Here is a 16,184-nt window from a genome sequence, read left to right on the forward strand (position 1 = left end):
AAACTAGTAAGGTGTACCTTTTCAGCTTCGAGTGGCGAAGCCTTATAAAACTGAAACGTTACTCCATCGTCACTATACTGCAACTTATATGCTGTCACATATTGGTCAATGCGTTGTCGGCCTTGAGTCGCTATACCAGTCACTGTAGTGTATTGACCAAGATCCACTTGAAACCACTGGTTTAAATCATTTGCACGTGATGACCAACTTCCGGAGGTTCCCGGAACTTTCTTATAATGTAACCTTCCTTGCCTGGCCCCATGATTGCCATCCCACTGTGAAGAAGCACTTATCTGTGCATCGGTGATTGCCCCGCTATCCATGCCAAGTGGCGCAGCACAACCTGTTTGTATTGAAACAGGACAAGAAAGTGAAAGGTGTATCTTTTTACGAACAGTTAAAGTCTTCGTTTCATCGGAGCATGATACGTTTGTTCTCTAACCTTAAATTTTAAAAATTTAATAAATCGGAACGTTTCTCATCCGGTCCCCACGATGTTTTTTTAGTTATCAAAGAGTTTTATTGAAAGTCCATGATTGATATTTAAAGTTTCAGTTCCTTTTAAGGTTTTATTAAAACGATTCTACCGCGTCAACTGTGTCGGGCTATTGCCAGCAAGAGGTGTACCTGGGCATCCGTAAATCTCCATTCTCATTGATATCCGGTCGTTCCAGGCCAGCGGTTTCAGTCGAATGTAACGAGTGGTTATTGGTGGGCTCAATATGTTATAAACAACAGTATTTTGGTCTTGATTTCCATTGAACACCTAAAAAAAAGACAAAAGAACAAAGAATTTGGGTAAATTTCTTATCGCTGCTTAAGTTTGTTCAACCGACAGATTTTATGCAGACTTGAGGTGTTACTGGTTTACTAACTGATGAGCAGATAAATGTATGAATTCTGATGGGTGAATAGTGAGATGGAACGAAAGATGGACGGTGGATTGAGCGAATGGATGGTAAGGACGGATAGATAGAAGGATGGATAAAGGAAATAATGGAAGGATGTAGAGATGGATGGATCGAGCGATAGTATGGAATGGATTAATGGTTGGAGGATTAGATAGAGAGATAAATAGAAAACCTTATTAAACCCAGTAATTTTGATCAAAGTTTACAATATGCTGCACTTTTGTTCTTCCCAAAAGCCATGAACTACAAAATTACGACTAAGCTTTTAAACCATTAAGAAATTTACATTGGTAAATGTAAATGATAGTTTTAATTTTCTATAGAAAGAGTTAAGACACCATCTTACAAATAAAGCGTTTCACTAAAAATAAATAGAGAGATCGAGAGAATCTAATTTTTTCTTAAAAGCTTAAATGTATTTTTCATGTTTCACTTCGTTTGAGGACGCATTCCAAACTTTTGTCCTAATGTAAGCAGAACTGTTCCGCTAGTAGTCTGTTTTAACAACCGATAAAGCTAGATTTCTACCGAAGGTTCTTAGATTAAACACTGATGTCCCAAATACTACTCGAAAAGATATCTTCTAACTAAGCCGGGGTCATACATAAAGTTTCTCTGTGAAGTGACCACAGACGTTATCGCATACCATGCCACAATTATCATGGCATGGTTCCATAATTGACTGAGACGCAATAATCAGGTTAGAACTATAGGAACAAAAAGCGTAGTGGATGAATAAATAAGTGGATGGAAGAATGAGTGGATGGAAAGATAGATGGATTGAGCGACTGCATGGATAAGTTGGTGAATGAATAAAAGAATTAATGGATGGATTTTTGGACGGATTAGTGAATGGAGGCATTTATGAACGGATGGAGGGAAGAAGAGAGGGAGGGAAAGATGAATGGATGGATGAACTTCATTTCTCAACCAGGTTTCGTTTTCTTCTTTTTGTCAGCTTTACACTCTTTCATGAAGCAGCAGCGAACGTTATATGCACGATATATGTTGACAAAAGTCTGCAACTTAGCAGAGAAAATGAAAGTTTAGGATATCTGGTACCTTCGCAGAGCTGGATCTAGCTTCCTTGTAGAGGTGGAACGTTATTCCATCATCACTATACTGTAACATATATCTAGTCACCCACTGATCGGAACCATTCGTCCCCTGAGTCGCCAAGCGCGTCACTTTTGTGTAACTACCAAAATCCACTTGAAGCCATTGGTTCTGATCATTTGTGAGAGCTGACCAACCCCCAACTTTGTCACCATCCGCTTGGAAATGTAACCTAGCCTGTGATGCGGAGTGATTGTCGTCCAGTTGTGATGATGCTGTTATCTGAGTTTCATATATGGTTCCAAGTGCCATTCCAAGAGGATTTATGCAACCTTAGTTTGACAGAAAAAGAAAGGTGACAGTTTGTCACAGATGCCATTGTTTGATTGATAATGGCTACCTACTCCTGTAATAAGAATCATAGTTAAAGATATTGTCATTCACAACAGGCAGCATACCACAGATAGCCTTTACAAAATGATTAACATCGGGGAAAAGCGATGAAATTTGTTATCTGTACAGCAGCTCAAAAAGAAAGTCAAACGTTAACATTTAATACGTCTCCTTCAAGTAAATAAGATTATTCTAGATACCTGGACAGCCATAGATCTCGATCCTCATTGATATTCGATTGTGCCACTCAGCGGGTTTGAATCGAATATAACGCGTTATAATTGGTGGAGTCAGTGTGTTGTACACGACAGTGTCACTGTCTGTATTTCCATTGAAAACCTTGATAGAAAAACGCGAAATACCTTAGATGATTACTCAAATTTTTTTGGAATTGATTTTTCTTAACGCCTAAGTACAAAATTCAACTGTTCTAGTTTCTTACAGTTCGTTTGAAATTAGCAACATTCTGATTAGGGGTGTCAATCATCAGTTGGATGAACGTCGATCTCCATGACTACAAGTGTTTTAGCCAGTCTTATCCACATCCTCCCTGAACTGAACGCGCGAAGGATGAGCTCTTGAAGTTTTGTGTGGTAACATTTCAACAAATATATGTGATCTGAGATTTCTATTCCCAACACGTGCAAGTTATAAGGAAACAAAGTTTGGTGGCTATACTACCGAAAATTGTATATGTTAATTCCTTCAAAGTTGATAAGGGAATATTGAAATAGACTGGAAAGACTTTGCTTATTGGGACAGAACGAAGTTTTATTTTTTATATTTTATTGCGTAATGCGTTAGTGTCGACGTTCTATAACTGAAATCTGGGAAAACTGCATCATGATACAAACCTGCGCAGTAAAATGGCCTGGATCCTCAAAGAAATGAAAGATGTCCTCATTTTCACCGTATTGCAGTCTGAACTTGGTCACCCACTCGTCACGCCCATTCCTTCCCTGCGTAGCAATGCCCGTCACCCTTATGTAACTACCAAGATCCACCTGAAGCCATTGGGTTACGTCATTTTTAAGCGCTGACCAGCTTCCTCCGTTTTCTCTATTTGCCTTTGAATGTAACCTGGAATGCTTTGCAGAGTGATTTTCATCCAGCTGTGTTGACGACTTAATTTGAGAATCCGAAATTTTGCGATTTTCCATGCCATACGGGGACATACAGCCTAGATTAAAAACGAAAACGATGTTTTAAGGAGATTGTCTTTCGACTAAAGGTAAAAGGATCGATAGGGGCTGGATTCAATTCGTTCTGTTACAATACAAGCTCTGAATCAGGAGTATGATTATAGACAGAAACGTCGGTAACCCATTCATCAAAACTGTAGCAAAATTTCAGGAACTAAATGATTATCGGTTAAACATATATAAGAGTGAAAACATAACAATAGATATTTTTTCATGAGTAAGTGGCCCAAGCATCGATACGGCGGCACACTTGAATGACGTTTACAGTCAAGTTACACATTTGGACACCGAAAATGTCTTTTTACACCGTCCAGTTACAATCATGACGTCCAAACTGCTTTCTTAGTGCTTTTATCAGTCTGTTGATAACCAATTACGTTCGAGAATATTTGCATAGTCACTAGTTTAAAGATTGCGAAATACCTGGACAGCCATATAACTCCATCCTCATCGAGATGTGGTTATTCCACGTCATTGGTATCAGCCGTATATACCGAGCTGTTATTGGCGAAGTTAGTTTGTTGTATACGACAGTATCTGAATCTCGGTTTCCATCAAAGACCTGAGTATAATGAATGTAGATTTTAGAGAAGTATTCTAAGATTTAAACATTGTTTCAGGACACTCTCATCTGTTTCTCCTTTCAAGATTCGTCATAGTTGATATTTCATTCACATTTGTAGTGCAGAATGTATCAGGTAACGGAAGAAATCCCTAATACGTTCATGAACTAAAATGAGGTCCATGGTAGTAATCTATTTTAAATAATTTGCTTTATAATGAATTATTTCTTTGTGAAAAATAGCCTATAGGTTAGGCCTCTCAAGTGAGGTTTTACCTGTGAAATTTTTACACACCTTTTCTGAGCTGCTGTCAGATTCCTTGTAGGAAGTGAAGGTCACACCATCATCGCTATATTGCAATTTGTATTTGGTTACCCATTCTTTGAATCCGTTTCTTCCCTGAGTCGCTATTACCGTCACCCGCGCAAAAGTATTAAGATCCACTTGTAGCCACTGATTACGATCATCTGTGAGAGCCGTCCAGCCACCTTGCTTTTGACCATTTCTCGTAAGGTGTAGTCTACCTTGTATTGCAGACTGGTTTCCATCCAGTTGCGAGGAAGCACTTATCTGAGCATCTTCTATTGTCTGACTTTCCATTCCAAGGGCAGTCATACATGCTGCATTTGTTGTAAAGAGATAAGTGTCAGATGCAGATACTATCCACACTTTACACGACACTTTTATTCAATTTTTCTTTCAATAATTGCCTCTGATAAACTATTGTAGTCACCAAAAGGATTGGTTTATTTCAGTCATGATTAATTCAATAGAATACCAAAATTATATCCCACGCATTCATCTCACTGCACCCACTATTTTTCTCAAAATCCTCTAATCTATGATGAACGAGAAATTATGTTGCGACGCTAAGACTGTTCTCACTTGCTGGTTTATGCCTGTGGCTGAGAGACTGTTATCACTTGCTGGTATATGCCTGTGGTTGAAAGACTGTCTTTAAAATTTGACAGCAGATTTTAAAGTCCTATTACGCTTCTCAGTCAATCTAGTTAATTGTTTTCTGACGTTTTTTTGGCCAGCGGATTCTAAAATCTAGATCAATAATCGCCATACCTGGACAGCCAAAGATCTCTGTTCTCATGGAAATATTATTGTGCCAACTGATTGGTATAAACCGTATAAACCTTGCTGCGGTTGGAGGATTCAGATTGTTATACACAATGGTATCACTTCCTTTATTCCCATTCAGCTCCTGTAAATTGTAAGCGGTATAGATTAAGTCTATTTTTGGAAGGGCCCTCGAAAGTGACAATCACTGCCCTTAAAAGGCCCTTACCTTTCAGTTGTAACCAGAGTCAAACTATGAGTCAAAGTAAAATTTCAAAAAAGTAGAAAAATATACGGATTTTTTAAAATTATTGCATTTTTTGCAAACAGTATGGATTGAAAGAGTTGTCCCCTATCTCGCCTTTGGATATTGCTCTTGTTCATCACACGCATGTGACATCTAACTAAGACATACCGTCCACTCGTTGTCACCCTGTTGCTTGTAATTCTGGAAGTTTTTTCCATCGTCACTAAATTGTAACTTGTATTTGGTCACCCATTCGTCTTTGGCATTCAACCCTTGAGTCGCCACTCGCGTCACTCTAGTATAACTGCCAAGATCGACCTGCAACCATGGGTTTTCGTCGTTTGGCTGAGTTGACCATCCCCCAGCCTTATTTTCTTCTTCTTTAAAATTCAACCTGGCCTGACTTGGTGAATGGTTGTCATCCAGTCGCGAAGAAGAAGTGACCTGGACATCAGTGATCGTTCCATCCTCCATACCAAGCGGTTCAAAGCATCCTGGGTTGTTTTCAAAAAAAAGGCAAAAATTAAGAGAAAAGAAGAAGAAGTAAAATGAAGAAGAAAAAGAGAAAGAGTGAGAGGAAGAAGAAAAAGCAAATGGGGTGCTCTATCAATTTGCTGGAACGAGCTAACCAATCTTCGATTTGCTACTTATGCAATCTAGGATCGCTATCAATAATCGATTGAAACCTGCTCTGATAGGAAATTGAAAGACGTAATTAAAGATGTGGTCTACAAGAGCTGCCCTTAATGCATTTGCTAATTTGTATATTAGTTCTAATTCTCAACTTCATGTAATATGTAGTTAGGACATTTCTTTCAGCCATTATATTTTATGCAGAATGTTTCAACCTTAAATATTACATTATTTAAGTTAATGCGAATAACACTTTGAAAGATTAAGTTCACAACTAATATATATGAAATAGGTACAAATTAATACAACTACTACAACAGCAACAATGAGATACGCCGCGATGTACCTGCGCAGCCATAGATTTCCACTCTCATAGCGATGTGATCTCGCCATTCCGCCGGAATGAACCGGATGTAACGTGCCGTAATTTGCCTTGCCAATTTGTGGTAAACAATGCTGTCTCGGTCTTGATTACCACTAAACACCTGAAAAGAATATCATCACCTCTCATTCTTTGGAGACATTGTGACAAGTAGATTTATACTGACTTCTGGACCTCACTAAAGAGCCGAGGAGAAGTCTTCTATAATTGGATCGATTCTTCAGAAGATGAATAAAGTTTAACTTGTTACGAATCTGAATCGATTTACTATGGAGAATTAATTTTTCCGGATTTGTTTTTTTATTTAAGGTGGCTAAGAAGGAAATTTAATTTTGATGGAAAACCTCAAAGCATATTCGGCTGGAATTTTTCCTCTCAAATCTCCTCGCCTTTGACACCTTTAATTTAGTTGGATCGTCAAATATTCAATCCTGCTTCCATAGTTCACCATGATCTCTAAAGTTAGCTTTTGATTCTTTTCTCAGTTTTTTCACCTTTTCGGATGTTTCCGTATAGTTGATTTTTTTTTCTCCTCTGGAAAACGTGTTGCATTTAGAATGAGTAAATTTTGTTTGGCACCGGTAGAAGTTCTATAACATCATTACCGTGGCTGGCCTTCGCACTCTTTATCACCCATGTCTGTTACCAAACATTAAAACCAAGAAAACGAAAATACCTTGAATGAGTTGTCGCCTTTTTCTATGTAAAAATGAAAGTTCACTCCATCAGTACCGTGTTGCAACCTGTACTTGGTCACCCACTGCTGTAATCGAGGTGCATTCCTCCCCTGAGTCGCGACACCGGTCACAATGGTATAGCTGCCAAGATCTACCTGAAGCCACTGTTTGAGATCCAGTATAAGAGTTGACCAGGCTCCTCTCTTTACTCCAGTCAACTTCCAATTCAGCCTGGCCCTTGATGGGGCATGATTGTCATCCCACTTTGTAGAGGCGGTTATTTGTGCATCTTTGATTGCCCCACTTTCCATTCCAAGAGGTGTGCTGCACACTGAAATAAGTGAACATAAATTAATTGAGTAAGACGTCATTCGGCTCGTCAGGAGCTTGGAAAAGAGAAAAGGTCTGGGTTTTCTTCGAAGAATCGAGTTCCAGAACCTCGCATATATAAGGATAGACTATAATCAAGATTTATATATATATCTCGTTCCGATACTGTGCTACTGAGCTCTAGAGAACTATGTGGTGAGCTACGCCATTTTTAGGTTGATATGAGACGAGTCCCGCACCGTGCTAGGATCAACAACGTTGGAAGTGTCGCGAAAATGAAAAGAGCGTAAAGGATGGTAAAAATAATATCTATTAATGTCAAAGAAGTGAAATGAAAAGGCTCTAGTTTATTGGTATCCGACTGTAATTCCACTTTCTTGAGCGATGTTGCATTTGCATCTGCATAATTTTTGCTATTTATCATCTTACTTCAAAACTAATTCTTTATTCGCCGGTATACTTTCAAATCAAAGGCTTCGAGGAGTTACCTCATGGTATGTCTTAATTATTCATTTGAGTGGTGAGAACTGTAAATCTTTGCCATATTCTTCCAATAGCGTAAGTTGCACCCTTAAATTACCAATTTAGAAGCGTTAACCAGAGCACCAAAACTTGGAGCCAAAAGTAAACCAAGACGGAAATTAATTAAAAATCACATAAATTGACGGCCAAACAGTGAAAAAAACAGAAAGAAACAGAAGTATTCATATAAATTTTTTAATTAAACCGGAGTTCACAAAGATGATTTTCATATATTCACAGTCCGTGACAAAACTATTTGTACACGATGGAAAATTCAATCCGTGCACAAGCAAGATTTACTCCCTAGAAACGAAGTAGCTCGCAAGGCGAATGATCAAATTAAATGAAATCAATAAAATCTCAAAACATGATAAATAAGCGTAAAATATAGCCGCAACAGATACGCAAAATCAACTTGAAGAAAGAATAAAATCGGCTATAAAGGTAAAATAAATGAAATCATAACCTTAAAACAGCAAAATATGGTTAATAGATACGTGAAAATCAATTTGGAGACAAGAATTATAATTGCACACGCGGCGCGACCAAATGAAGATAGAAAGCGAAAAGAAAGAAAAATCAGCCCGATCATTTCAGCCATTTTGAACTTTGCTGATAACTCCGTGTACTCAGGCAAAAATTCGCCCCTAGTGTCAAGCCCTAGGTATTTGAACAGAAGACAATAGCATAATGTTGGGGACAAAGGTAAGCTTACTACGGGGAGGTAGGAGATGACGTATTTACTCAAAGTTTTAATGCATACATTAATTGTCTAACAGATCAGAGAATAGGGTTAGTGAGTTAGTGAATGAGTGAATTTTCCTTCCATACTAAAAACTTACAGTACAACTAACGTCATACCATGAGGTAAAAAAGGCCTGTTAAAAGGCACCCCTATTTGATTTTTTATTGCCATCATTTGTTACAAACGTTACCTGTACAACCGTAGATCTCTATTCTCATCGCTATGTTCTTATGCCACTTTATGGGTAAGATCCTTATGTATCGTGCTGTGATTGGAGGTTTAAGAATGTTGTAAACAGCAGTTTCACTATCACCATTTCCGGGAAATATCTAAGCGAGAAAAACACAGAAAGCATTAAAGAAAAATGATGCGTAAGGCTTGCGGATGATTAACAATGAAAGAAAAGAGTTTTGCGTCTGCCTTTTGTTATATATTTGAATGACACACTGTAGTGGAAGTTTGTACAGCTTAGGAAAATACTCGATTATTCGTGAGGTTCTTTGGCTGGAAACCATCCCTTGAGATCTACAGTGAGTGATGGCCTTTGCTCTCATTGGGTCAGAAAGCCACTTTCCTTTGCTCGATACAAATTCGTTACATCGCAACAATAGCGAGAAAATTCACGCCGCTTGAGTTGTTCTCTATGTACTTTTTGTCATGCATGTGCAAATAAGCGTTGATAGAGTTATAAAATCTCTTATATAAATTTATTTCCGAAGTATTTTAACCACGACAATAATTCTCAAGGCAGCTCTGCATTGAATTAGTTGGCGCTGCGTACCTTGGGGTTGCCACCACCAATTTTCATGTAAGACTTGAAAGTGATTTCGTTAATACTGTACTCTAACTGAAAGGAAGTAACCCACTCGTCATAGCCATCCCTCCCTTGAGTCGCTACTCGTGTAACTCGAGTGTAACTACCAAGATCCACCTGAAGCCATTGATTACGGTCATTTGTAAGAGGAAGCCAACCGCCCTGCTTTATTCCACTTATCTTGGTATTCAGTCTGGCGCGTTGTGGTGCATGATTATCATCCAGTTGTGATGATGCACTGATTTGGCCATCGGAGATCAGTCTACTCTCCATACCAGCGGGTGCAATGCAATCTAAAGGAGAAAACAACAATTGATCATCCTAACTTAGTTTACTCGGTGAAGTTCCCAGCCTGAGTACATGATTTGTAATTTGGTGTTTTTTGTCGAGTCATACTTTTCGACAAAACGCTGAGGACATCTTTCCTTTCTTTCCCTTCCATTCTCCTACACTATCATTTTATTATTTGTATGTATGTGGATAGGCTTCTTTGTATATGTACCAAAGTTGCGATTGGTTTGGGAAATTTAAGGAACTTATTTATTCCTTCATTTTCAATTGGAAAAATTCAAACAGTTCTCATTTTTAGGAAGCGTCCTATGAATTATTTTGTCAATGGCTCAAGTAAGACCTCATCTCGGATCCGAAAAACGTCTGATCGTGTCATGGTTAAATTCGTTTAAATCAGCCAGTTATGATGATGCTTAGTCAAAGAACGTAATCGACAACTTTTCCACTAAGCTTCAGAAGAAGTGTTATGAAGTAGTTCCCCAACTGGATGATCTTTGGTCGACATTTAGTCCGTGGAGCGGTTAACAACAAACCGCCGCGACAGATTTGAGTCAACCCTAATAGTAACCTTTTCACTATCAAATAATTTTGCTTTACATCAATGTCCTGTGAAAAACGATAAGAAGAACCCAACAAGAAAATATTTTAAAAGCCACCAATAGTTTTCAATTACCTGGACATCCAAAGAGCTCTATCCTCATAGAGATATGTTTGTTCCATTGTGTTGGGATTATGCGGACATAGCGCGCTTTGAGTGGCGGACGAAGTGTATTATACACAACCTCGTTACGATCTTGGTTTCCCTTAAACTCCTGAAAATCGTTATTAATGTCACAGTCAAATTAAGATCTGATTTGAAGTCTGAATTGCGACGACTTACTGTATTGCTGGTTTGTTCGTTTGTCCTTTTTAGCCGGCTCTACTTTCAGAATTGCACTTGAAATAACAAGTGATAATGAATAACTAATTAAATAAATAAATAATTTTGCGTTGGCACACTAACAGTGCTTCCATGGTCTCTTACCCGTGGTTATGTCCAGTTCATACCGAGTGCAAACATTAAATTACAGTATTTGCAGATGTATATTTTCATTTATGAAAACAACTATGTCTATTGGAAGTTAGCTCAGTTGATAAAATTCCTTAAATGAGGATAAGCCTTACCGTGACCGAAGTGTCCCCAGTTTTTTGGTAGAACTTGTACATCACTCCATTATCACTAAACTGCAACCTGTATCTGGTCACCCATTCACCAACTCCGTTCACCCCCTGAGTCGCCACTTGTGTCACATGAGTGTAACTACCAAAATCTACCTGAAGCCATTGGTTGGCATCGCTTGTAAGAGCCGACCACCCCCCAGCGTTGTTTCCCACGGTCTGAAAATGCAACCTGCCTTGTACTGCGGAGTGGTTTCCATCCAATTGCGAGGAAGCAGTGATTTGCGCATCAGATATCGACCTACTTTCCATTCCAAGAGGGACAGTGCATTCTGTAATGAATGAATTTTGAATTTTTATCATTAGACAAGAAGCTTCTCGTTAGTATGCAACTACAATCCAGCTTCCAAGCGTCTTTCACGGTTTGATACTTTATAAAAATGCGTCGAAAATTTTCAAACATAAGCGCAATTTCCATGATCACATCACGCGATCACCGTTACGAATACCCTCAGTTTATTGACGAACAAATTAGAGAGAGTACACTATGACAGGTAAAGGATACTAAAATTGAAGTAGCTTTCCTCCAGCGAGAAAAAGGCAATTCATATTTTCAAGAGAAATAATTACGAAGTCAAGTCATTATTCGTTATACTATATATGACTTTTGCAGCTGCAAAAATGTATGTTTAATTACTGATTTGATAGCATGGCTTTAGTCTATAATCAAAAATTTGTGATATGTGAAACAATTTGAAACAGTTCTGAAATATCAAACTTTTAACAGAGTCTATTCCTGTTAGGCCTCAAACTTGTTGAGAGCTCCCCTCCTTCCTCATAAGGAAAATAAATTCTTGACAACATGCCCTGAATAAAATAATATTTTGACAATACCTAGGCAACCATGGATCTCGGTTCGCATTCCAATTCGATAGTTCCAGAGTAAAGGTTTGAATCGAATGTAACGAGCTGTAATTGGTTGCCTCAACTTGTTTAACACAACTGAGCGGAAGTTTTGATTTCCACCAAGCACCTGTAAAATGATCATGAAGCATGACATAACTTATTATCGACTTTTGTACTTCTTCAAACTATTGTTACAAATAAGACTTAACTCTTATTTTGTTTGGTGGAAGAAGAATAGAAAGAACAGAGGGAAAGTGCTCTCCCTCTACTAAAACGAAGCATGCACCGATAACTGCCGTAACGACTGCGTAAGTGACTTTGAAATAAAAAGGTTTCTACATGGCATGACGCAGAAGGAGATAACATAGTGATTAACTTCTCTCAGGGAACCCAGCTCAGACCGCAATAATCATATAACCATAAAAAAGTATTTTTTTAAGATAAGTCAAGGGCATTTTCAAATTCACTTCAATGCCACTTTCTGGATATACCTTTGGAAGAGTTCCTCCAGGTTCTTTGTAAAAATGAAATGTTATTCCATCGTCGCTGTACTGCAGATTGTAACTGGCTGTCCAACATTTTCGCCAGCCTTGTAGGTTCACTCCTTGAGTTGCAACACTCGTTATGCTTGAGTAAGTTCCAAGATCCACCTGAAGCCACTGTCTAGGATCAACTGCTCCGGCAACCCAGCCGCCCAAGTTTAACCGTGCAAATTTTGCAGAATTGTAATTATTCCATTCGGTGGAGGCGGTTATTTGGGCATCGGAGATAACCTGACTCTCCATGCCAAGTGGTGAGGAACAACCTGAATGGGTTTAATCAGAAAGGAAACTCAAGAAGGGTGCTATAACATCCCTTTCAAAACGAGAATCTTTCCCTCTAATCTATCAGGATGAAGATAAGTCGGGTACAAGTTTTAGAAGCAACTCTTGCATGATCAAAGATCATAGGCTAAGCTCTGAAAATTATGAAGAATCAATACTCTGAACCCTTACTTCAAACACCTGCATATGTTTTTTTTAACAAAATATAGATTTTAAGCAAGAGTTCAAAAGTGAAATAAGATACTAAGATTCTCTCCGCTCCTTGACAGGAAAATAATTTAGAAGAAACATTAAAGGCGTGTTAACATGATTTCGAACATTTTATTTTTTTAGGAGGTTTTCTTTCCTTAACCAGTTTTGTACAGTATTTTCTCTTGATGCATTGATTTTTTGGCTCTTTTCCTGCCTCTTTGTCGGTTTTAATCGCACTATGTTTTGTTTGCATATTAAATTTTGCCTTCTAGGTTCAAAGTTGTTTTACGCCCATCTTGGCGTCCCTAGAAAAACTAAACAGTTGTGTTTCTTTTGTGACACCAAAAGTGATTTTTTTCTAACTAAGATACCATCATGTCATGAAATACCTCCACACCCATAAAGCTCCATTCTGAGTGATATATGGTTGTACCACGTGACTGGCAAAAGTCTGATATAACGAGCTGTGATTGGTGAGATCAACTTGTTATACACAACTGTATCACTGTCTTGATTGGCGTGAAGTACCTGATAGTTCAAACCAAAATCAGCTGAGCTGATAGATACCTAAGTAGATACCTCGCTTTCGCAGGACAGTTCATATATACACAAAATTTGGAAAGACTGATAAACTTAAATGAGTGTCATTTGGTCCTATGCATACATCGTAATTTTAAAGGTTTATCAGATTATGACGAAAATTCACTGATTCGTAATGATGCCAACATTTTGTCAAACAAAAAAATTGAGTTTATCTTCCAAAACGAATTTTCCTTTCGATCTTTGGATTATGTTAAAGTTAGCCAAGTCAAACCCAGACACAATACTGTTGATCACAACATTTTTAGCTGTGTTAATTGATCGATGCAATGCTAAAAAAGCCAGACAATGTTACGCTATAAAATTATGGTACATGTAGGTAAGTTTCAGAGGAATCTTTTCTTTTTCGGGACCTCTTAAGAAGAGAGTTGTAAGGAAAACCCATTCAGAGAAAGAATTCATAGAATGATAATTCAAAGACACTTTACTTTTGCTGACATTTTCCCTGGCTCTTTGTATGACTGGAAGATCACTCCGTCAAAACTAAACTGTAACGTGAAAGTTGTAATCCACTGCCGCCATTTTGTTGAGTTCCTTCCCTGAGTCGCCACACCTGTCACAGTGGTGTGACTGCCAAGATCCACCTGAAGCCATTGGTTACTATCATTTTTATGAGACGACCACCCCCCTTGCTTGATTCCCTGTTCAATGAAGTTCAGTCTCGCCTGTCTTGGTGTGCTGTTGTTGTTCATTCGCGAAGAAGCAGTTATCTGGGCATCAGAAATCACGCCACTCTCCATTCCAAGGGCTCCTGCCAATTAAACAAACAGAAGAGTTCAAGCATTATTTATCTGTAAAATGTTCGATTGTATCAAAATTTTTTCTTAGGGGATCTTCTTAAGATACATCTCAAACTCTGAAATTGTGCTGAGTAATTTTATAATACTTTCAGTCAACACACTCTTACCAGAACACTGAACAGCGCTATAAGAGGCTTGGAACCCATAGAAAGAACCATTCTTATCTGATCTGAATATTACGAGGAGACTGTTTGACGAAGAATAAATTCCATTCCTGGGGGGGGGCTGACTCCCATAGAACACTCCTAATACCTTCCCTGTTTGGTCATTGCCATCGTACACATAAACAGCGTCCGTGTTGTTCTCAGATTGTAGACTGAAGCGTTTAAACATTAAGGCCACTTGAAAAGATACTTTCACCATGATCCTCCACATGCAGTATTGCCCATCTGGGTACATTTCTGGATAGTTGGGTGAGTAAATGACGCCTTTTTGTCCCTGTAAAGTTTGGTTTTGACATTTATAGTCACCTGCGAGTAAGAAAAAGTTACTTGAGGTTATTTTCATTGAGCTCGAGGGCACGAAAAAATTTCCATAAGTTTCCGCACTGCATGTAGTTATGTCCATTCTTGCAGCCCATGAAACTTGTCCTCTCTCACCTTTTCGCTTCACTCTCAATCAATGCTCACTCAGATTTAGTAAGAGAGCTGAATTTAACTAACAAGCACACCTTTTTCGGAATACCGGCCGATCAAGTTAGACACCCAAAGATCAAGCTCTATTCACCGATTCATGTACATCGGTAGCTTGTGGTAACAAAGAAGGACGAAGAGATCTTAGAGATTTACCTGTTGGTTAAAGGTATCTACGTCATAAGTGCAACAGACTATACTGACTTGACATACTTGATGAGAGGGGAATTTTCAGAGTTATTTGACTGGGCCCATGATATCTCGCTTTCCACTGCTGTATCTTTTGTTGTGTCATCCAGGCTGGTTGTCCTGTGCCCGCGTAACCAGCAAATGCAAAAGAAGACCGTAAGCTTCCAAGAACAGGATCACTAGCCCCCAGTCTTTTAAGAGCACTAACCGCTGGTGAGGCATATCTCGAACCTTCGTCTTGAACACCGACCAAAACGATTTTGCTAAAAAAGAGCAAAACAATGACAAAAAAAGAGTAGTTTAAGGTCAGAAATGTAGGACAAAAAGGTCAGCACTTGGTTTTGACGTCATCTGTGTTGCATTACCGAACAGACGCATAGCAACATGCAATATTTTTGTTAACCCTTTAAATCCAAGAGGTGATTAATAAGTATCTTCTCCCTACAATATCCATACACTATCCAGCAAACAGGTAATGAGAATACTCAAATGTACCAGGTAGAAGTTTTTATCTTGATTTATCACCAACTTCTCGTAACTTATTTACAAGCAAATGTGTAGCAACTAGAGGGGAGAATTAATATTCAGATCTTGGGAGTTTAAGGGTTAAATGGTGAGGCATCATTTCGAAGGTATGATTGGCTCAGGCTAAAATGATTAAAGGGTAACTGCCGGCTAACAGGTCACTTTTTCGGAATACCGTCTAAATACCTCGGGTAACACATTGAAACAGATACAAGGTGTTTCGTATGCCTCTTTGTGCCTTTTTTCGCCGGGAAAACTGTCCTAAATGCAGCTTCGTGAGTCGTCATGCCGCAAACGCTTCGATTTTGATCATGTGACCTTACACGTCACACGTGTGTAGATATGGCGGATGGTACTTCGAGAGAAAGCAGTTCTATTTCGGGGTCTGATTATTCGGAGTTTGAGGCGTCGATGGAGGGTGAACATAGTGAAAGGGTTTATTAATTTTTTTGGGGAAATCAGGCCCTGGCAATTTGAACCGCCAGGACGAACGTAACTTAAAATAGAGCGCTAGAATCAGAGCA

At 38.7% G+C, this 16,184-nt stretch overlaps 1 protein-coding gene across 6 annotated transcripts in view; it reads right to left on the reverse strand.

Moving 5' to 3' along the window:
• Positions 1-16,184, reverse strand: part of LOC131787906 (uncharacterized) — a 64,266-nt gene that overhangs the window by 45,709 nt on the left and 2,373 nt on the right. For all 6 annotated transcript variants that reach the window (XR_010716811.1, XM_066162925.1, XM_066162924.1 and 3 more), the window contains exons 4-24: positions 15,160-15,398; positions 14,422-14,784; positions 13,943-14,265; positions 13,304-13,442; positions 12,390-12,703; positions 11,887-12,025; positions 10,999-11,324; positions 10,508-10,646; positions 9,511-9,836; positions 8,920-9,058; positions 7,132-7,463; positions 6,420-6,558; positions 5,609-5,934; positions 5,200-5,338; positions 4,420-4,745; positions 3,986-4,124; positions 3,215-3,540; positions 2,561-2,699; positions 1,974-2,299; positions 628-766; positions 18-343 (exon numbers count right to left, since the gene is read on the reverse strand). Coding sequence is in view for 5 of the 6 variants with exons in the window: in XM_066162925.1 (XP_066019022.1) it covers positions 18-343; positions 628-766; positions 1,974-2,299; positions 2,561-2,699; positions 3,215-3,540; positions 3,986-4,124; positions 4,420-4,745; positions 5,200-5,338; positions 5,609-5,934; positions 6,420-6,558; positions 7,132-7,463; positions 8,920-9,058; positions 9,511-9,836; positions 10,508-10,646; positions 10,999-11,324; positions 11,887-12,025; positions 12,390-12,703; positions 13,304-13,442; positions 13,943-14,265; positions 14,422-14,784; positions 15,160-15,398 (5,104 nt within the window). In the remaining variant the exon portion in view is untranslated. The remainder of the gene's footprint in view (positions 1-17; positions 344-627; positions 767-1,973; positions 2,300-2,560; positions 2,700-3,214; positions 3,541-3,985; positions 4,125-4,419; positions 4,746-5,199; positions 5,339-5,608; positions 5,935-6,419; positions 6,559-7,131; positions 7,464-8,919; positions 9,059-9,510; positions 9,837-10,507; positions 10,647-10,998; positions 11,325-11,886; positions 12,026-12,389; positions 12,704-13,303; positions 13,443-13,942; positions 14,266-14,421; positions 14,785-15,159; positions 15,399-16,184) is intronic.

This window comes from Pocillopora verrucosa, chromosome 3 (genome assembly GCF_036669915.1).
Source record: "Pocillopora verrucosa isolate sample1 chromosome 3, ASM3666991v2, whole genome shotgun sequence".
Classification (NCBI taxonomy): domain Eukaryota; kingdom Metazoa; phylum Cnidaria; class Anthozoa; order Scleractinia; family Pocilloporidae; genus Pocillopora; species Pocillopora verrucosa.